The following is a 22,250-nucleotide window of genomic DNA, read 5'->3' as shown; positions in this document are numbered from 1 at the left end:
TAAATAAATGGCCTTATGCCTCCAGGGAAAGAGAATTCTCATGTGTCCCACAAAAGTATACTAATGGCTAGCCTGGGGTAAATGTCTAAAATGTTCCGTTCATCTTCATCAAGCACGTTATAAGAAGCCCAGGGTTCCCTTGTAAGGAACTGTAACTGTAACGCTCTAAGGCGCTATAACTGTGACCCTGTAAGGAATACGTATTAGATAATGACAACGAACATCATATACGGATGAGCTTGCCCATACTGTTTCTACGCTGCAAAGCACTTGGTGTTTGTTTGGCTTGTACATCATTCTTTAAAGAGTTGTATCTGGATGCCTTTAAGTATGGTAAGCCAGGCCCCTATTTGCCACATTTCTCTCAGAACCCAGCAGGATCATCTTGTCTCTGTCTCATGCAGTGGTCTCTCACTGTCCATCTGAGATCAGTTCTAGGACTCCTGCAGATTCCAGAATCCCCAGATGCTGAAGTCTCCTATATAAAATGTAGCTAAATGCTTGTGTATCGGCTACAGACCACCTGTTGTAAATATTAACTCCTTTCTAGATCATTTATAATAGCTAGTACAATGAGAATGGTTTATAAATCATTGTTATACTATACTGCTTAGAAAATAATAACCAAAATATTTGTGTATGTCCGGTACAAACACATTTTTCTAATGTTTTCAACCTAGGGTTGTTCAAACATATGAATAGAGAACCCATAGACAAAGAGGGTTTAACACATCATGCTACCTATAAGTCTGCCCTTGTCACTCTATTACAGTATCAGGAAAGAGAGCCATTGAATCCCAACATCTTTATATAGTTTCAAACACAAATTATTATTCCTGGTTGTTGCCTGTTCGTGTTCATGCACTAAGCTTAATAATGACTAAAGGCAGAAACACAGCCTGTCTCCCTCCAAATTTCTCCTTCTCCCTCCCTATCTCTGCTTCTAACAAATTTCAAGGCATATGTATGTAATAAATAGTTTTCAAACTGAATTGAAAACTTTTTCCATGAGAATAGGAATTAAAACTAGAACTACTTAAGGGTGGGTAGGCACTGAAGTACAGAATAAATAAAAAATAGTCTTTAAAATGAAGGCTTCAGCCCGGTTTTGAAAATAAAAATACACTTTCAGATAGTGTTGATAATAAAGCTTGTATCATCAATAGAAGTGAGGATATGCACAAGGTTCCCTTTGTACCACAGCAACTAAAGCGGCATAGGGATGCCAAGCACACACTGTGTAGGAAGAGAACGCGAGGCCTGCCATCAGTAGTCTCCAGGACATACTGGGGATTATTGTCATCTGCATGGAGTTTGCTTTTCCCCAAAGTTCACAGGCAAAGTTGTAGCAATGCCAACCACTGGCTTCAACTGTTTCTTACTCCCCTCAAATGCCCAAAACAGTGCTGGGCACGATGACCCCCTCTACAGTAGGCGACTACTTGATTGTCATAAGCTGGCAATGGAATGCTCACAGTATACGAAGTGTCTGCAAGCGTGACAGACCTTACCTTCTCAGTCTCCTGATATCACACACAGAATAGCAGTTTTGCCTCACATCCTTTTCCAAAGACGTAGCCAATGCTGCTGCCTCTGGCTCTAGGTGCATTTGGCACAGGTGAGGATGGGACTCCATAGGGTGCATCAAGGACCTGTGCCAGGGTCTCTGTCTGTCTTGGTCCCCTTTCATCCCTCTGACAGCCTTGTAGAAAGACTCTGGCCTGAGACCCAGGCCTTCTCCTGTGTCCAGGGAGGCACTGTCCCTCCAGCTGTCCTCTGGATCGAGGCTGGGGCTCTGCTCTGATTCAGTACATGTTGTCGTGGTGAATCTTTGGTCTGCTGAAAGCTCAGGGGTCTATTAGAGAAATGTGAATGGTTACAAGCACTATCTCACACACTGAAGAAACTCTAAGAAAGGTTTAAGAAATAAGGTCTTGGGCTGAAGAGATGGCAGAGTGGATAACAGCACATTCTACTCTTGTGGGGGATCAGAATTCCGCTCTCAGCATCCATGTCAGGCAGCACACAATCACCTGTCACTCCAGACCCAGGGGACCTGATGCACTTTTCTGGCCTGTGTAGGTAATCACACTCATACGCACATGCCCACAGGCAGACATATACACAGACATATAATTTTTTAAAGAAATCAGAAGTCTTTCCAGGTGCTTTTACATCTGAACTATAGACACATGGACTTCGCAATCAGTGTCTCTTCTGTCAGGGTCCTCGATTCTGTACCTATTCCTGGGGCAACATATTCAATCTTACCTTTAAGTACCTTAGTTTGAGGGCAGTGAATGTGAGCTATGTTTGTTTGTTTTTTTAATGAAAAAAATACAGTAGTTGCTTTTGCCCATAGTTTTGTTCTCCATGACTTGACTTAGTAGAGTCTGAGAGTATTAAATGGAAAATTCTAGAAATAATGAATCCATGTTGTTCTGAGTAACATGACAAATTCTCAAACTATCTTCTTGCTGCATCCTGCTCTGCATATATATCATCCCTTTGTCCAGTGTTTCTGTGCTGTATATACTACCTGCACGTTATCATACTAGCTCTCTTGGTCTGAATCAGCTATACAGTACTGCAATGCTTATGTTCACATTAGTTACTAATGGCCCCAAAATGCAAGAAAGTGAAGAAAAAAGAAACATGGGACCAGAATAGCTCTGTGGAATTAACCTGGAAATGCCTTGGGGCATATAGGAAAAGGCAGTACACAGAGAGTTCAGAACTGCCCAACCTTTCATGAATCCACTGCAGGCCATCCTCTGTGAATGAGAGAAAATGGCTGTGCTTGCAAATTAAACAAAATGAAAGCAGAAGAAAAGGAAGAGGAAAAGGAAGGAGAGGAAAAGAGAAAAGCATTGCGCAGACTCTTCCCTAGCACTAGTAGAGAATGCGAGCTGCAGCTATCCCTCATCCCTATTCACATTTCCTATGAAGCCCACAAACCATGCCCCGTAGCCTCCCTTCCTCCACTTTGTCCCAGACTCCAACTCCAGCCGTTAACCTCTGCTAATGATAGCACTGCTCCTTCCAGGAAAACAAGTCAACTGAGACAAGAGCCACACTCCTATGCTCTGGAGAGCCAATATCCTCATCCCCAGTTCTGTAGCTGGAAACCTGTTGTGGTCTTGCTTTCCTCACAAAGACCTCTTCTTCCAATGTTCCTTGTCCCAACCCATCCCAGTTACCCAGCTTCCAGTGCCAACAGGTATTTCCTGTGAAGATAGCAGCAGCTGAACAGGCCAGAAAAATGAGCAACACACAGCATTCTGGCTCTTCAAAACTCCAGAGAGGAAACAGAAACAAAGGAACAAAACACCCACCCAAAAAAAGACAAATCCAAAAATTGGCACCTAGATCTTGAATCATCCCAAAAACATCTTGATGCCACGACATCAAGATAAAAACACAACAGCCAGGGTAATGTGTCTACACTAAGCCAGGGTAATGTGTCTACACTAAGCCAGGGTAATGTGTCTACACTAAACCATGGTAATGTGTCTACACTAAGCCCAGCTATTCTACCAGCATGTCCTGAATATTCCAACATAGCTGGAAGACAAGAATAAAAAAGACCTTAAAACCAACTATACAAAGATTATAGAGGCCCTTAGACATGAAAATGAATAAATCCCTCATAGAAATCCAGGAAACACAATAAACAACTGGAGGAAATTAATAAATACCTTAGAGAAATCAAGGAAATCATGAACAATGAGAGAAAATAAATAAATCCCTTAAAGAAAGCCAAGAAAACACAAACAGCAGAAGGAAATGGCTAATACTATTCAAGACCTAAAGATGGAAATAGAGAAAAAAGAAAACACAAGCTGAGGGAATTCAAGAAATGAAAATTTTGGGATTTCAAACAAGAACTAGAGAGTCAAGTTTCACCAACAGAATACAAGAGCTAGAAGAGAGAATGTCAGGCATTGAAGATATGATAGAAGAAATAGACACATAAGTCAAAGGAATATTAAATCTTAAACACTCCTGAAATAAAACAACTAGGAAACTACGAAAAGACCAGAGCTAAGAATAATAGTCATAGAGGAAGAAGAAGAAATCCAGCTCAAAGGCTCTGAAAATGTTTTCAACAAAATCATAGAAGAAAGTCTTTCTAACCTAAAGAAGGAAATGGCTATAAAAGTACAAGAAACATACAGAAACCCAAACAAACGGGACTAGAAAAGGAAGTGCCCTCAAAACCTAATAATCAAAACACTAAATATACAAACAAAGACAGAATAGTAAAAGCTTCATGGGAAAAAAATCAAGTAACATATAGAGAATTACACCTGACTTCTAAATTTTACATATACTTCTAAAGAATTAGATATTAGAATTATACCTGATTTCTAAATGGAGACTCTAAAAGCCAGAGGGCCTAGACAGATGTGCTGCAGACTATAACAGACCAGACCAGACTACTACACTCAGAAAAAAATTTAAGACCATAGGTTGAAAAAATAAGATACTCCATAATAAAGTCAAATTTAAGTAATATTATCCGGCCCTACAGGAGGTACTATAAGGAAAACTCCAACCTAAGGATGTCAACTACACCCATGAAAGAACAGGGAATAATCTCACACCAACAAAATCAAAAGAAGAGAAGCACATTCACACACACACACACACACACACCACCACCACCACCACCACCAACAACAACAACAACACCAGCAACAACAACAACAACAATAAAAGAACAGCAAAATAACCAGAATCAACAGTCATTGGTCATTGATATCTCTCATTCGTCATTGGTATCTCTCAACAACAACAAAATAACAAGAATTAACAGTCACTGGTCACTGATATTTCTCAATATCAATGCTCTCAATTCCTTAATAAAAACACACAGACTAAGAGAATAGATGTGAAAATGGAGCCAATCGTTTTGCTACATCCAACAATCACACACACCTTAACATCAAAGATAGACATTACCTCAGGGTAAAGGGTTGGGGAAAATATTCCAAACAAATGGACCTAAGAAGCAAGCTGGTATAGCTATTTTAATATATAATGAAATAGACTTCAAACAAAAACTAATCAAAAGAGTCAGGGAAGGACACTACATACTCATCAAAGGAAACAATCCACCAAATGACATTTCAATTCTTAACATCGATGCCCCAAACACAAGCATACCTAAGTTTGTAAAAGAAATACTACTACAGTTTAAATCACATACTGACCCTCACACACTGATAGTGGGAGACTTCAATAGTCTAGCTCACCAACAAACAGGTTATCCAGACAAAAACTAAACAGAAAAATACTGGCGCTAATGGACATTGTAAACCAAAAGGATCTAAAAGATATTTACAGAGTATTTCACCAAAACACAAAAAAATATATATTATTCTCTGTATCTCATGGAACTTTCTCCAAAACTGACCGTGTAGTTGAAAAAAAAAAGTCCCAGCATATAAAAAAAAATAAAATAATTCCCTGCATCCTCTCAGATGATCACAAAGTAAAGCTGTTATATCAACAACAACAGAAACAACAGAAAGCCTACAAACTCATGGAAACTGAACAACTCCCTGCTGAATGAAAAATGGGTCAAGATAGAAATAAAGAAATTAAAGACTTTCTAAAATTCAATGAAAATAAATACATAGCATACCCAACTTATGGGATACAATGAAAGCAATGCTAAAAGAAAAGTTCATAGCACTAAGTGTCTACATTAAAAAAAGAGAGAGAGAAAGAGATCTCATGTTAGCAACTTAACAGCAGATCTCAAAGGTATAGGACAAAAAGAACTAATTGCACCCAAGAGGTGTAGATGGCAAGAAATAATCAAACTCAGGATTGAAATCAATTAAAATAAAGAAGAAAAACAACAAAGAATAAATGAAACAAATGGTTGGTTCTTTTAGAAAACCAGTAAGATAAAAAAAATCAATAAGATAAACAAACCCTTATCCAAACTAACTAAAAGGTAGAGAAAGAAGATCCAAATGAACAAAATCAGACATGAAAAGGGGGATATAACAACAGACACTGAGGAAGTCCAGAGAACCATGAGGACATACTTTAAAAACCTGTACCTGCCAAATTGGAAAATTTCAAAGAAATGAATAATTTTCCCTATAGGTATCACTTACCAAAGTTAAATCAAGATCAAATAAACAATTTAAACAGACCTATAACTCCTAGTGAAAAAGAAGTAGTAATTAAAAGTCTCTCAATCTCCCCCTGCCAAAAAAAGGTGCCCAGGGCCAGATGATTTTAGCACAGAATTCTCCAGACTTTCAAAGTTAACAGCAATACTCCTCAAATTATTCCATAAAGCAGAAATAGAAAGAGCATTGCCTAGTTCATTTTATGAAGCCCCAGTTACCCTGATATCCAAACCACATAAAGGCCCAGCAAAGAAAGAGAATTACAGGTCAATTTTCCTTATGAACATACATGCAAAAATACTCAATAAAACACTTGCAAAATCCAAAAACACATCAAAGAGATCATCCATCTTGATCAAGTAAGCTTCATCCCAGAGATGCAGAGATAGTTCAATATACAAAAACTAATAAATCTAATCCACAATATAAACAAAATTTAAAAAATCATAATCATCTCATTAGATGCAGAAAAGGCCTTTGATAAAATCCAACACCCCTTCATGATAAAAGGCCTGGAGAGATTAGGAATACAAGGAACATAACATAATAAAGGCAGTTTACAGCAGGCCTATACCCAAAATCAAATTAAATGGAGAGAAACTCAACGCAATTTTACTACAATCAGGAACAAGACAAGGTTGTCCACTCTCTCCGAATCTATTCAATATAGTACTTGAAGTCTTAGCTAAAGCAATAAGACAACTAAAGAAGATCAAAGGGACACAAAATGGAAAGAAGTCAAAATAACTTTATTAGTAAATGATATAATAGTATACACAGGAGACTCTAAAAATTTCACCAGGTAACTCCTACAGCTGATAAACACTTTCAGCAAAATAGCTGAATACAAATTATTACAAAAATTAGTATCCTTCCTATATGCGAATAATGGACTGAGAAAGAAATCAGGGAAACAATACCTTTCACAAGAGCCTCAAATAATATGAATTATTTTAGAGTAACTCTAACCAAGCAAATAAAAATTTCTAGTCTTTGAAGAAAGATATTGGAGAAGATATCAGAAGATGAAACTATTCTCCATGCTCATTGTTAAGTAGGGTTAACAGAGTGAAAAATAGGCATTCTACCAAAAGAAAACTACAGATTCAGTCCCCATCAAAATTCCAACACAATTGTTTACAGACCTTGAAAGTACAATTCTCAACTTTATATGGGAAAAAAAAACTCATATAGCTAAAACAATCCTGAACTTCTGGATGTCCCATCATTCCTGGTTTCAACTTATGCTACACAGCAATAGTAATAAAAACCACATGGTATTATCATAAAAACAGACACGTTGATCAAAAGAATTGAAGACTCAGATATAAATACACACACAAATGGACACCTGATTTTTGATAAAGAGGCTAGAAATACACACTGGAAAGAAAGAATTTTCAACAAGGGTACTAGTCTAACTGGATGAGTGCATGTAGAAGAATGCAAAAAGATCCATATTTATCACCCTGCACAAAACTCAAGTCCAAATGGATCAGAGACCTCAACATAAAACCAGATACACTGAACTCGATAGAAGAAAAATTGGGGAATATCCCTGAATGCATTACACAGGACATGACTTTCTGAACAGAACAGTAATGGTGACACAGAATCTAGCTAATGGGAGAAGCTAGCTAATGTCTGATTTGATCTAAGGCCCACTCCAGGAGAAAGAACCCATACCTGACGCTGCTTGGTAATCAAGAACCGGAAACTAGATAGCCCAGAATTCTAGGGTAAAACCAAGCACTACCAATCTAAAAGTGAATGAATACATAAAATGATTCCTGATGATATTCTGCTGTACTCATAGAACAGTGCCTCATCCAGTCATCATCAGACAGGCTTTCTGGAAACAGACGCAGAGACCCACAGCCAGACGTTATGTGGAAAGAGAGTCTAAACTGGAGGTTTCCATCAAAGCCTCCCCCTCAGAGATCAAGGAATCCTGCAGAAGAGTAAGAAGAAAGACTGTAAGAGCCAGAGGGGTGAAGAGCACCAGGAGAACAAGGCCCTCAGTACTGACCAAGCAAGGCACACATAAGCAACTGAAGCAGGAAGCTGTACATGAGTCTGCACCAAGTCCTCCGAGTATATACTACACCTAATTAGTTAGCTTCGTGCTTTTATGGGTCTCCTGACTGTGAGAACAAGTGGGTCTCTAACTCTCATGCCTGTTCTTGGGACTCTTTTCCTCCTGTTGGGTTGCTGTGTCCAACTTTGCTTCATCTTATTATGTTTTATTTTGCTGTGTTTGGCTCTTACCGTGTTAGAACCCCGTTCTTTTCTAATGAAAGAGAAAGAAAGGGAGTGGTTCTCAAGGGAAGGGAAGGTGGGAGAAAAGGGAGGAGGAGGAGAAACTATAATCAGGATAATTATATGAGAAAAGAATCCACTTTCAATAAAAGGAAAGAAAATGCAACAAAAAAACCTCCTCTTTTCCATATGAATTCTTTTTCTTTTTTTAATTATTTGTCTTGTCATCTGAGTTCTCTCTGGTCTCCTAGCACAGAGCTCTTTTCCTGGGCCCCTCAACACTTCCCCAGACATGACTTAATTCACTGCTTGCAGCCCTTGGACTGTATAACTTCTGGTTTTAATGGCCTTTTGTGACTTTTTAAAGTGTGCAGTTTTTTTTTTTTTTTTTTTTTTGGTAGCAAGACAATCCTGTTTCACAAGAAGCCTCTATTCTGTCTACAGCTGGCTACTCTTGTCTGGTCCCATCCCCACTGACAACAGTAGAGACATTTTACAACTCCATAAAGGAACATGCTGCTTTTTGACATCTCTTTTGAACCATTTTTTTAATCAGTTTTAACATCTGTCCAGTCCCCCTCTTAGAATGGGTGATGCATGTGTTAATGTCTATAACTGTGTGGAAGTTAGGATTTTACACTTTCCTAAAAATTAGGTCAGCGTTTCTACCTCACAACCAACTCCCTTTCATCACAGAGCGAAAAAGCAAAGAGCTGAACTCCCAGCCCTGGTCTCACTTGGACAGAGGAAGCTTCACATCCACCACCAAGGACCCTCCCTTGGGTGAGCCTTTGTGGCAGCATAGGCCCCTCCTCAAGAGAAAGGGTCATCCTAAAGACGCACACTTAAAGTATAAATCATAACCAGTCCCTCACAGATAGACCGTGCCTATTATAAAGGGTACAGAGAAAATCAAGCTCTAAAATGGATAAGATTTTTTTTAAAGAAATGAAGAGCCAGAGCAATTACATCCTTCTCACTCATGGGAGAGCTCCTGAGACTCCTTCGAGCCTGTGCTCTCGCTCACCTCCGACATTCTCTGCAGCTGTCAGGCCTCAAAGCTTCCAGCCTGTGATCACAGATGCTTTTTGTTATCCCCACCACCTACATCCTTGCTCTTCCTTTGATGCTGCCTCCTCCCTAATGTCACCCTCTTACAAAGGAGAGCCTTTCAGCTTCCCCCTCTGCCCCTTGCACACTCTGTAAGCTCATTCCAGTTCTCCGGAAAACCGTGTGACCTTCCCACCAGCTGCAAAGCCTCTGAATGCCAGGGGTGTGGCTGTAAGACGGCAATGCTCATTCAAGGCTTCCAGGTAACCTTTCTCTGCATCAGTTCCGTTTCCTAGAGATGATCTTCCATCTCTCTCAAGCCCCCGACACCTTTCTCCCATTTCCCCTTTTACTTTACAGCAAGAACGGCACGTTAGGTAAGCATCCTCCCCCATTCACAGAAGTCTTCCTGGTCGGCCTGTACTTCACCCCCTTCACCCTTCCCCTACTAGCCATCCACTAGTAAAAATTATTTCTTCCTAAAACCACAGGGAGCTTCTCTACCTAGCTTTCAGCAACCATCTTCCAACTGGTATACCCTCCTACTGGGAGCACCCTAGCTCACCCTAGCTCACACTCTTGTGTTCGTCATGTCTGCTGCTGCCTGGTTCCACTTCTTCCCCTGCCCCTTCTCTTCAGCCTCAGCTCACTATACTAGAGCTCCCAGTGTTGGGTTCTTCATGTTCCCGAGGTGAGGTAGTGGACTCAACCATTCCATGCCGTTATATAAATCTATAGGCTAGCAACTCCCAAACTCATTTTTTTTTTCCTAGCCCGGACCTCATACTTGTTCTCCACAAACAACTGCTAAGTAGAAGTCTTGCCTGGACCCCTAAAAGCATCTTCATTTTCTGCAGTACCCAGAAGCCATCGCTTCTGCTCCACATGCTCTGGGAAAGCAGCTTCTGTCTCATGGCCATGCTTGCCCACCACCCAGGAGCTGCATTCAGCTCAACAGATATGTTTCAGTCAGAGCTGGGGTTTGTCCCTTGGGCCAGCGCACACTCAAATGTGTGTGTGCTATTCTGGACAGATGCCAGAGACCATCACAGATGTGGAGCTCCCTGTGAGATGAACTGGGATTTCGGTTATGCTGTACACTGGCCTCCTCCTCTACTGAGGATAGCGTCCTGACCCATGCAGACAATGCTCCCATGGACCAGGTCCACAGACTCCCTGTCCTCAAATCTCCATCAGAGAGTCAATTTCCCAGAGACCCAGCAAGAAGCCTCCAAAAGGTGACAGATCATTTCGTGTGGCAACTTGACTAGGCCTGGGTACCCACATATTTGGTTAAATACCACCACTGATATCACTATAAATGGATCCTTAGTTGTGGTTTGCCTTCAAGCAAAACAAGTGCTCTCCAGGCTGTGTGGAGCCTTCTCCAACCATCAGAAGCCTTGGAGAGTAAAGACTAGCTTTCACCCAGAAAGAGGGAATTCATTTCCAGGCTACCACTTCACCGACACCACCCAGCTCACCACACAGAACCTGTGCTCTGTCCCACCTGCTCCCTCATGCCTGAGTCCAAGCTGCTTCCCAGGTCTCCAGCCTGCTGCTTGGTCTTGTAAAGTTCACAATGGCCAGACCCAGAATTAGATATGTTAATTTCTTACGATAACTATCCTATCCTGTCTGTGTGTCTGTACAACCACTGTCTGTCTGTCTGTCCATCCATCCATTCATCCATCTGTTATCTCTCTCCTTCATTCTGTTTCTCTGGAGAACCAGACTAACATAAGCATCCAAGTAAAGGCCCCACATTTCTGAGGTCGCAGTGGCTTTGATCTCTTCACCAGCCACACTTATCTGTTTCAGGCTTTGAGGGGGGAGTGTACGTTTTATTCCAGCAGGAAGTTCTTTTGGTTTAGTTGCATACTCAGGAGGCCAGAGGACACAGTTTAGAACTCTTATGACCAAAGTCTAACCATTTTCTGCACATCCACAAGGAGGCCCCAGTGCTGGGAGTGATGAAAACAGGAAGGGAAGTGGGTGCTCTAAGATTTGGGGGCAAGATGTCTTCCTGCCCCACGGAAAGGGCTGTTGTTGTGCCCTCTAAAAGAAATGGTAGGCGTTTCAGGACCACCAGATTGAAAAGTGACAGGCTGACAGGCCTGTAAGAAGAAATAAGGACACATGTCTTACCTGCCATCCCTGCTCCATCTCGGGCAGTATCCCCGGAGGGGGTCGGCAGAGGAGGAGCGTCACTTCTTCTGGAGCCCCACGCAATAAATGGAGCACATCCTACAAGAAAACCACTTACAGTTACACTGGGGTTACCTTACTGGGCAGTGCAGCTTTGTGCTAGTCACTGCTTCCGGGAAACCATTTCCCATGCTCTGACCTATTGTTTGGCTCCAGATGACTTGGGAAAGCACCACTGTAAGCTTACCTCTCCAAACTCCCAGGATCCAAGAGCTACAAACAACATCTTGGGATTGCATGGCAGCGATACACTGAGGCCTTCAGGAATCTCTTCCTAAAGAGGCTGAGACCCTCGAGACACTCCCCTGTGGAATTTCGGTGACATTCTGGTCCTTGCCTTCTCTCAAGCCTGACTGCTTCCTTCTACATTGCACAAGGGTATTCTTTTCAAAATGCACCCACTCTCCTGCTGTGCCTCCTCTTTGTTCACTGCAACTTCCCAGCTCACAGGACCAGCATTTGCCTGCCACTGCCATTCACAACTGCTCTCTCCCACCGGCTCATCTTTGCAACACAACCTGAGCTTCTTCCACAATACTGAGCCTGTGCTTAAGTCACCATCTCACTGCTGGGGGAACAAGGTGCCTTTACATTCCCATATCTATGCCAGAATCCTTCAGCCTTCCTGCCTTATTTTGGGCTAGATAATTCTTTTTTGGGGACCCATTCCCTGTGAGAAGGGTACTTAGCAGAAGCACTAGTCTCTACCCACAGAATGACAGCAGCACGTATCAGTTGTGACAGCCACAATTGTCTCAGGAGTCATAATGTCCCACATAAGGCAACAACTTGCCTCTTTGAGAATCTCTGACCCAGGTCAATGTCCCCTCAGCTGCTCAGGTCTGCCACTGATCATATTCTTCAGGATTATACCTGGAATGGCCTCCAAAGGCTCATGTGACAAAGGCTTGGTCTCCAACTCATGGAGTTGTTTGGAGGTGATGGGTTATCTAGGAAATGGAGCCTATTGGACATGGTTAGGTTACTGGGCTGTACCCTTCAAGGGGATATTGGGTCTCTCTGTCTCCTGTCTCTGCAACTGCTTCTCCTTCTCTGTCTCCCTATATCTGTCTCTCTGTTCCTCTGACTCTCCCTCCCTCCCTCTTTTTCTCCATCCCAGCTTCTATGAGGAAAGAAGCACACTCTCCCCATCATAAAGTTTGATTCACTACAGGCTCATAAGGAACCAAGTGGTCACGGACTAAAATCCCTGAAACCTCTGAGCCAAAACAAAATTTCTCTTTTTAAAGTTAGTTTTCTCAGGCATTTTGTCACCTTGCAGAAAGCTCACAGCCCCTCTTCCTGGCACTTGAATATATGCACAAAAGCCTGGGCTCTTCTTTCCATGACTCATCCTCCGTAGCTTCTGTGGTTTTCCTGTCTTTCTCACCCCCATCATGACTCTGAGGATGCACAGCTGTGTCCTCACACCATCCCCAAGTCTACAGTCCCTCATGAGGCTCCCCAGTGGTAGCTTGAAGAGAGCCGCACTTGGATCACATAAACACTTGGAGGCCTCCTCATTCATGAGCTCATGCAGTTATGAGAACTGCACAGACCACCTACGCCAGAGCTACTTTCCACCTTTGAATAGCCTGCTTTGACATGCCCTTTGTGGGCTGTATACTTCTCATGGGCTTGGCTGGAGAAAGGGACAAGGAAGAGGAGGTTGGTGTTGGACCTGGCTTCCTCTGTTGGGTCATCACGGGATGATTATGTCCTTCAGTGAAAGCCTTGGATCATGCCAGCAAATCCTGTTACCCGTTCTATCTCTAGTGTTGGGTAGCTATCCATTCACATCCCCTTTTGAGTTTGCAAAGTGGGTAGCTGTACTCTATGTCAATACACTCACCTCCAACTTTCTAATAACACCCACACGCCATTACTAAAGTCTCTTCAAATGACTCTATTTTCTACCAGTACCTCCAAATAACAAAGATATTTCCTTGGGATTTTGTACTACAAGTCAATCTCTGTCTCTCTGTCTCTTTCCCAGACTCACTTTCATTTTTTTTTTTTAATTATGTGTGTCTACGTGTGAGTATGTACATGTGAGTGCAGGTACCTGCAGAGATCAAAAGAAGGATCAGAGCCCCTGGACCTGGAATTACAGAAAGTTGTGAACTACTGGACCCAGGTGCTGAGAACCAAACTCAGGCCCTCTGCAAACCAGTGTGCGCTCTCACTGAGCCATCTCTCCCACCAGGCATCTTTTTGAACACAGGTGACAGTCTATCCTACACTATGCATGCAAAGCTATAAATTCAGCACATGAATCTCAAGGAGAGTGGAGAGGGCTCCTCTTTATTCCCTCCAGCTTCATATCACCTCCTAGAACGTACACAGAGAAACCATTCAGCACACAAGCCAAGTTTTATGTTCAGGTTCACTGAGGGGCCTACTGAAGAGCAATACACACTCAAGGTTAGATATTTTAAAACTGAGATCGAAAATAAATATGGCCACATCCTGTTGGTTGCTTTCTATAGGCTCCAAGCCCAGACCCAGGTGTTAATTCCAAGAGCCCAAAGTATTCTCTGTGGGGATGGCACTCAAAGAAACATGGCTTACCTCAGCAGGCATCCAGAGTTGTGCTCCCCACCCCCACAGCTCTGCGCACCTGGAAAGCTAGGCCTTCTATAGGTTTTCCATTCACTGCAAGAATAATGTCTCCAGCTGCAATGGCCCCATGCTCTTCAGCTGGCTGCCCAGGAAAGAGCTTCTTAATCCTTACAAGGTCACTCTTCAGGTGGCTGCAGTTTCTTCTCTCCATCTGCACGAAACTGAATCCCAAACCACCACTATTCTTCTTCAGTTTCACTTCAAATTTAGGACCTACAACATGGGATTCATGAAAACAGACTTTTCAGTGTGTTGCAACTGGTCAGCCTTGACCTGGGAGTTGTCATGGAAACGAGTCGCTTCCGTTTTGCAGAGAAGTATTTCATGGGCTAACTTGGATGATGGGGTCCATCACACACATTACAGCTCGGTGCTGCCACAGACAGGATCTAAGCTGTAAATGCAAACCATGAAGGTCCTTTCACAGCTTTGAAGCAACTGCATGCTTTAAAAATGAAAGAAAACAGGTCAGGTTAAATAATGTATCCTGTTTAAGTCAATATAGACGTTCCTTGGGTGGATTACATCCTGACAAATCCTATGCAAAGTGGGATGACTATGTTGACGCTCACTGGATCTAACCTTCCCAGCATCCTCGCTTAGCAACAGCCCACTACAGTTTCCCCTGGCAAGTGTGGTACTAACCCACATCTCACCACCACTTCCCAGCATCTAAATGAGGGACTCAAGCTCAAAGTATGGTCGGTTTTGCACGGCTTTTACACCCTCACTAGGCCATGTTAGAGAAGGTCCCTAAGTCTAAATTACTACCACATAGATGTGAGATCAACACAAAAGATGACTGAGGTTATCTTCATTTGTCTTTTAGACTAAGTCTTTGCACTCTAGAGCACTCTAGCTATTTGAATTGCCACATTTTAAATGTTCAACAGTCAGTCACATATGACAAGTGCCTGCCGTACTAAGTGTTTAAATATAAACAACTAAATTTATATGTAAGGATGGAGCTTTAGACATACACCATCTGCTTACAGCATCAAGTAAAATTTACTACATATAGATTGCAATGTCGAATCCTGATAGTGTTTTAGTACATGCAATATGAAATTTTAGAAAATGCATGGTGGGGACAATAACAGTCAACTTGGAAGAATGTTCTAGCTGCCATTTGGCTTAGCCATGTACACTGACCAGTCCCTTCTGGTCAGAGATAGACACAGCCTTGGGCATCTAGGGAGTATGGGAACCAGAAGGAACCTCCAGGGTTCTCCTGCTTTGTCTTCACTAATTTCAAAGGTAACTAGTGAAGAGAGTGACAGAGTCTTGGCTTATAAATTTTCACTCAAGCAAGAATGAAAATAGCTGAAGCCGAGAGTGATGTCTGTGGTCTGAGCCCATCAGATATTGCCACAATGGCCTCGGCTGCTCAGGGGTTAGCACATTGTTCAAAGGCTCTATCTGGAGAGCACAGAGGAAGTAAGGGGAGAAGAGGCAGAGCTGATGTAAGGATGATGGCACCACCAAGCATCCGACTTGCCTCATGTAGCAGGGCTGTAACACGCCCTTTGGAAGGGGTGGGATATGGGTAAGCTTCAACCCATGGTGTTCTATGGCAGCAGGCCTTTCTTAGCAGGACAGGAAATCACACAGACGTGCAGAGAGGGGATCCATCAGGAGATGCAGTAGGCTGTAGCAGCTTTGCTCTTGTAAATGATGCCACTAACAAGGCTAGGTTCCTGACGGCCTCATCTCCCTGTCTGCCTAACCAGCCCCAGGATGGCTTCCTTACAAGTGCCTGGCAGGAACATGACCCTTCACGTCAACCACGTTCCTTAATGCTTACGTGCAAACATCAATACTCTGGTGAGTGATCAGGAAACTGCACAAGACTTAGGAGCAGAATTCTTGGGGGTAGTCATTTGGGCACTATGTAATTTCATTTTTCAAAGAATGTTTTCCACCAGCTTGGATGATGATCATGACCCACACTGCTGGCATTTTTTTTTTTAAACCCAGAGGAAGCCTCCCTGCCTTCCCCCTTTGACTTGACAATTCTAAAGCAGTATATAATGATAAGACAATAGTAACACTCAATCCTCTCTCCTCTTACCATCTGTCACTGAGACACAGCTCGCAGGTCTGCCAGGCCTGCCTGTTACCAGGGAAACAGCCATGTGCTCGTCTCCCATCCTGCCGTCAGCAGAGGGACATGCAGCCCTGGGGCCTCCTCTCTCTAAGACCAGCCGTGCCACCTAAAAAGATGAGTGGACAAACTCAGTTTACACTTCACACCGAAACCACAGATGCTTAATTTTCTGGCACTTCCAATGAGCTGCTTTATTTAATTCTCAAATCCAAATCCCCAGGCTAGCTCCTCCTGGGATACAGACTGGCAGAAACAATTGTAACTAGGCAAGTGCCACTGAAGATAACCTGTGTACCTGTGTGTCTGCACATTCAGTAGCAAGCTCACCTTCCCCCAGCACCCACTCCCCCCTCCCCTCCTTGTTCTGCCTAAAGCATCCTTTCCCTTCTACATGATCTTTCAGAATCTGAGGTCATCCCCCTATTAACTTCTCAAGGACCACACTTGGAGTCATCCAGCTCTCCCGCTTCTGCCTCCACAATCATTTGGTTTTAAAGCTTATGAGTTCTCCAGCAAAGGTATTTACCTCCTTCAAAGCTTCCCCATTCTCTCTCCACAGCCAGGGGCACTGCCATAAGCTCTAACCTGGCTTTCTGTCCCATTTCCATTTCATTGGTCCAGTTCCCAGCATGGCTAGTGGACTGGTCTAATATACAAAACTGAACTTTCAATGAGCAGTTTAAAGTCCCCAATATCTCCCATCACCTGAATTCCAAAAGCATGGAATGGCATCCCAGGCCCATGCTGATTACCCTTCCCCCATTTTTTTTTCTTGATTTCTTATTCTTCCCCATAGTACCTCATGCCCTCATTACCCAAAAAGGCTCAAAATGCAGCGACTGGACATCACCAGGAAGCTTATTAGAAATGCTAAGCTTCCATTTGGGGCACCTGCACCTGACTCCATCTTTCGGCTGCAATTGTCATTCAGCACCAAGTCCATGACCCCACAGTGGCAATTCCTACTTGTCATTGTGCCAGCATCCAGATGTATTTTCTCTAACCATGTGCATTAGTGAAGGCCTAATAAACAGACAGTGCTAACTAATCATGAGCCCTTTTCAGGGTATGAGGAGAGAGAGAGAGAGCGTGCTCCCCTTGGGTGGAAGGCCCTTGAAATGTTTTCTCTCCCTGTGAACTCCTCTATCCCCAAGAGAACGCTGTGGAAATATGTAGCTCAGGATACTGGAACAATTAAAGAGCTCCACCGTAAGGCCGAGGACAGAGCTCTGTAGCAAGACACCTCTAGCCCTCCGTGTCCTGAATCTACCCCTCACCATTGTGAACAGAAACCCAGAACAATCCAGCTCAGGTCCTGGTGATGTAGGCAGAGGGCAACAGACAATGACATGAACAGGGTGATGGTGTCACTGTGGGTAAGTGGGAAAGAGCAAGGGCCTGTGTGCAGGTAGATGCCCTGGAAAATGGGTTGGCACAGATAGGAGCACAGCTGTTGCCAACCTGCAGGAGCCTCTGTTCTCACTTAGTTCTGTTCTGCTGTCTGAGGCCTAAATCAAAGCAATCAGATATAAGCTTTCCAGAGCTATTTAAAGGGTGTGAGGTTTACTACTTTAGAAACATCTGTCTGCTACCTCCTGGGTTTCACGTTCTCATAGGAAAGCGATGTTAACATGAAGAGTGAAAAGTGGGTAATGTAGACTTTAAAAAGTCCTATTTTGTTTCTTGGCTTCCTTACTCCTACCTAGAAGCAACAACTGTAACTTCCGATGCTGTTCTAGAAAGCTCTGAAAGTAAGAAAGGTCCCCAGTAATGGTGTACTCACCTGCCCAGGCCCCTTGAGACACTGCACAGCCTGCTTGTGAGTGAGGCCACAAAGACTCACTCCATCCACCTGCAGCAGCCTGTCACCTAGGAAAGGAATGCTCGTCATATTCCCTGTCCCCCAAGGATGCAGGAACTTCTCTGTAAGACTCCTGTCTAGGGATCAAGAAGTAGAGCTGCCAGGTACGAGAGCTTATGTATGCCAGAGTATCAGCTGCCTCTTTGATAACCTGGTGCCTGTTCCGGGTGTACAATAGAGCAAAGAAATGAAAACCTGTCTAGTATTGGCTCGCTGAATGGACAAGCCAAGTCTGGTCACCTTTCTCTTTCCTCCTGCTTTCCTGTAAAACTATTTTTTAAAACATTTCAACTCGCTCAGGGTAATAGTTATATTTTCTATTTCAAAAAGGGGGGTGAGGAAGACAATAGTTGATGTTAAAAATACTCAAATTCAAGAGGAAACTGAAATAAATATCTCTGGCATCTTAGTTGTTCAATTAGGGTAGTTTCAGAGGAGAATAGAACCCACTCTGTTCCTTCAGAGCACTGAGAAATGATTCAGGACAGAGAGAAGTCTCACAGGGCCCTGTGCTAACCTGGGGTCATCAATACAAAGTCTGTTTTCTAGAGGAGGGCAGAGAGGAAGCTCATAGCTCATGACGCCCGCCGGGCTCTGATGTGGTCACTAATTCCATCCCTGTCTTCCTAAGGAATAAATACTCTCTCCCAGCAGGCAGCTCCTCTTAACCTTCCTACCCAATTTTTATTATAAACTTTAGACCACTGCCAACTTCTCAGGTGAGTGAAGCAGGCAAGCCCTCCCTTCCCCAGGCAAAGAAATCAGATCCTAGAGGGACAGAAGATGTTAGAGCTGAAATGAGCAAGGCCTGAGCTGCTCCTCTCAGCCAGGATTCAAAGCCAGAGGAAGCAGAATTCCCAGCATGATGTGGCTCTTACCCTGTAGGATCTGTCCTTCCTTGGCAGCTGGGCCTCCAGGAATGATGGATTTCACATAGATTCCTCCATGCGGTACAGTTGTATTAATGCCGCCCTATAAAACACAAAGCCCTACTCAAAACCCATCCTTCCATTCTTGGGTGCCTCCCAACCTCCCTCAATGGAGAACCAGCCTCTGCCAACTACAATCTATCCCACGCTGACAGGTTTCTGCATTCGTCCAGATAAACCCTCTTCTCTGGTGAGCAAGGTCAGGTTTACACAGACCATAACAATACAGGCTGAGCGGCAAAGCCAGGCCAAACCAAGCCCCAGCTGGCTCATGGCATGTGTTCTGTAACCAGAGTCCTGTGTGGTGCACAAAATCTGTCTAGGCAACAAGCAGCACAGGTAGGCTTGCCCTAAGGACTTGGGACTTGTGTTTGGCTTGCGTGTTTGTTTATGGATACAAAGTCAGGAGTAAAAATAAGTTTGAACTACTCTGGTTTGGTTTGGTTTGGTTTGGTTTGGTTTGGTTTGGTTTGGTTTGGTTTGGTTTGGTTTGGTTTGATGTAGCCCAGGCTAGGTTCTATGAACCCAGGTTATCTCCTGCCTCCAAAATTGTAGGGTTACAGGCATGTACCACCCTCTGTACTTATTTTTATTAATTGCCAATAAAGCAAGAATGTGCAGGTCAAAAGATCAAGACCCGAGGCTGCCTCTTTTTTCCAGTTCACTTTACATAGGTAGACATACATATACAGGTGGATATTTTGTCAACGATATTTCTCATTCTTGTTCAGTCTTTTACTCCTTCCTTGCCTCTACTTCCCACTCCACTACTAACAACACAGTAATAATATGTATGTGCTCATACACCTCTCTTAACTATACTCGTATAATCATATAGAGTTCAAAATGGACAGCAGAGCCAGTCAGCTGAATGAGCCTGTTTAGTTTGAATCTTGACTGTCCCTCAAAGGCCTGTTGCTAAAGCTTAATGCCTGGCCCATTGCCATTGGAAGGTGTGGAACCTCTAAGTGGTGGAGCATCATGGAAGGTCTTTAGGTCACAGGAGTGAGCACTTGAAGAGGATTTTGAGACCCCATTCTTCCCCTTTCCTTCACTTCCTGACCATGAGGAAGCAGCTTTACCTAGCCCATTCTTCTATCAGGATATGCTACCACAGCCCCGAGACAGCAAAACCTGCCAGCCATGGATGGAAACCTCCAAAACTGCAGGCCATAAGGAACCTCTTCACTTTGTGATTTGATTATATTTCTGCTGTTTGTTAGAGTGGTGACGGAAAGCTAATTAACAGACGCTATGGGCTAAGTCTGATGCAAGTCTATGCAACAGACTCAAGATTCCTCCGAAACTACGTTTTTAGCAATGCTAACACAAAACTTCAAAACAGCCAGCCACCAGAAAAGGGCCTGTGAGCTACCCTCCATGTGGGCGGAGCTAGTGCTGATTCATTCATTTGTCCTAGGGACCTCAACCTGGTTTCTACGCATGAGTGCCAGAGTGCATGCAACTTTTCCTCAATTGATCTATACTCATTTTCTTCAATGCACCTGTCACTGTTAGCAACACAACATTCACCACCTTCACAAGCACTTACTTGGTGCGATCTACATTTCTATGTCCGTGGCCCAGGGATGTGTGCACTTTTTCATTCCAGCAGGTATTGCCAGCTTGTATCCCAGTGGGAATGTGCATGTGATTATTCACATTTCTACCAGCGCAGCGTGACAGTACCCTTTTCTGTATCACACCAGCTATATTTAGCCAAGCTGACAGCTATACACTCTGAAGTTTCCCTTTAACTTACTTTTACACTCCAGTAGCTTTTCATGGGTTTGAATGTCTTCTATTTGTTTAATGGCCATTTGGATTTAAGCAAGGTGTTTCAATAATTATTTTTGAAATGAAAATTCTCCAAAGGGGGAAAAAAAATCAGTGTTTTTGCTAGTCAAAAGAAATCACCAGTCTCCTCTTGACATATGCGTATGCATATATCTGAATAATCTAAATTTTTAGCAAGTTTTTTAGATGAGAAAGGGCTGCATTTGGTGTCGTGTGATAGGATTGTTTTATCAAGCCAAGAATAAGCTGACCGCACTTAGTCCCAGCCTGTTCAGTCCCTATGGGTTCAAGAGCCTTATTTCCTGGTGTTAAAAATCATCCGCTGGGATTGAAGAGATGGCTCAGTGGTTAAGGGCACTGACTTCTTTTCCAGAGGATCTGGGTTTAACTCCCAGCACCACATGGCAGCTCACAACTGTCTATAACTCCAAGATCTGACACCCTTACACAGACATACATATAGGCAAATACCAATGCACATAAAATGAACGTAAATAAATTTTAAAAATCATCCACTGGTGGTTCAGCAATTCAAGGCTCCTTGCTCTAGACACACAAGGGAAATAAAGCATATTTCATTACTCATCACTTGGGTTACCTGGGAAATTTTTCAGAGCTGTTGACATTTCCTTGCATTGCTGGGAGATCCAACCATGCCATCACTGAAGTCCAGCCCTAACCCAAGGTCTTTAAGTAATGATTCATACTCAGTGTTCACTGATACAAACAATGCCTTTCAAACCAGGACCTCCAAATTTGTGTGCACCCCCTTTGTGGACACCATTTCCCCATACCCTTGGGTAGTTAGTTGCATGGGGAATGTCTCTTCTTAGATATCTGCCAGGCAGAGTGCAAAATCCTGCAAAGTGTCAGGCATGGTAAAGACCTCAAAGATGAACTTTGTCCTGGCCCCTGGAGGACAGAGCCTATTTCAACCCCGCTTGGGATGGCACTCACCTTTGGCTTCGATCCATGAACTCTACCTTACTGGCATCTTCTTACTGTCCAGCTCAAGCTTGGAGCCAGACTAATTCACCCAGTCTCTTTTGTATTAGCTCCTTCTGCCATTGCCGTTCCTTAGAACCTGCCCACAGCCCGACCTCAAGTTGCTCTGCATCTCAGAATTTATCTTTGGGTTCTCACTCCCCACAGAAAGCTCAGTTTACCCCTTACATATAATGTGCACTGAAGCACATGAGCACATTGCCAGAGAGAAGGTCCTCCAAGGTTCTGAGTGGATACTGCTGTACTGCTTTCCAAGTTTG

The 22,250-nt window shown here is 43.3% G+C and overlaps 1 protein-coding gene across 1 annotated transcript in view; it reads right to left on the bottom strand.

Annotated features, from left to right (window-relative positions):
• Nucleotides 1-22,250, bottom strand: part of Frmpd2 (FERM and PDZ domain containing 2) — a 101,280-nt gene that overhangs the window by 2,495 nt on the left and 76,535 nt on the right. The window contains exons 24-29 of the mRNA XM_055612436.1: nucleotides 19,138-19,231; nucleotides 18,182-18,267; nucleotides 16,363-16,504; nucleotides 14,290-14,504; nucleotides 11,610-11,708; nucleotides 1,512-1,855 (exon numbers count right to left, since the gene is read on the bottom strand). Of these exons, the coding sequence (XP_055468411.1) occupies nucleotides 1,512-1,855; nucleotides 11,610-11,708; nucleotides 14,290-14,504; nucleotides 16,363-16,504; nucleotides 18,182-18,267; nucleotides 19,138-19,231 (980 nt within the window). The remainder of the gene's footprint in view (nucleotides 1-1,511; nucleotides 1,856-11,609; nucleotides 11,709-14,289; nucleotides 14,505-16,362; nucleotides 16,505-18,181; nucleotides 18,268-19,137; nucleotides 19,232-22,250) is intronic.

The sequence above is a fragment of the Psammomys obesus genome, unplaced genomic scaffold (assembly GCF_907164565.1).
Source record: "Psammomys obesus unplaced genomic scaffold, mPsaObe1.curated_primary_1811, whole genome shotgun sequence".
In the NCBI taxonomy this organism is placed as follows: domain Eukaryota; kingdom Metazoa; phylum Chordata; class Mammalia; order Rodentia; family Muridae; genus Psammomys; species Psammomys obesus.
The sequence above is the reverse complement of the archived record's forward strand: the minus strand, read 5'-3'. Positions and strand labels throughout refer to the sequence as shown.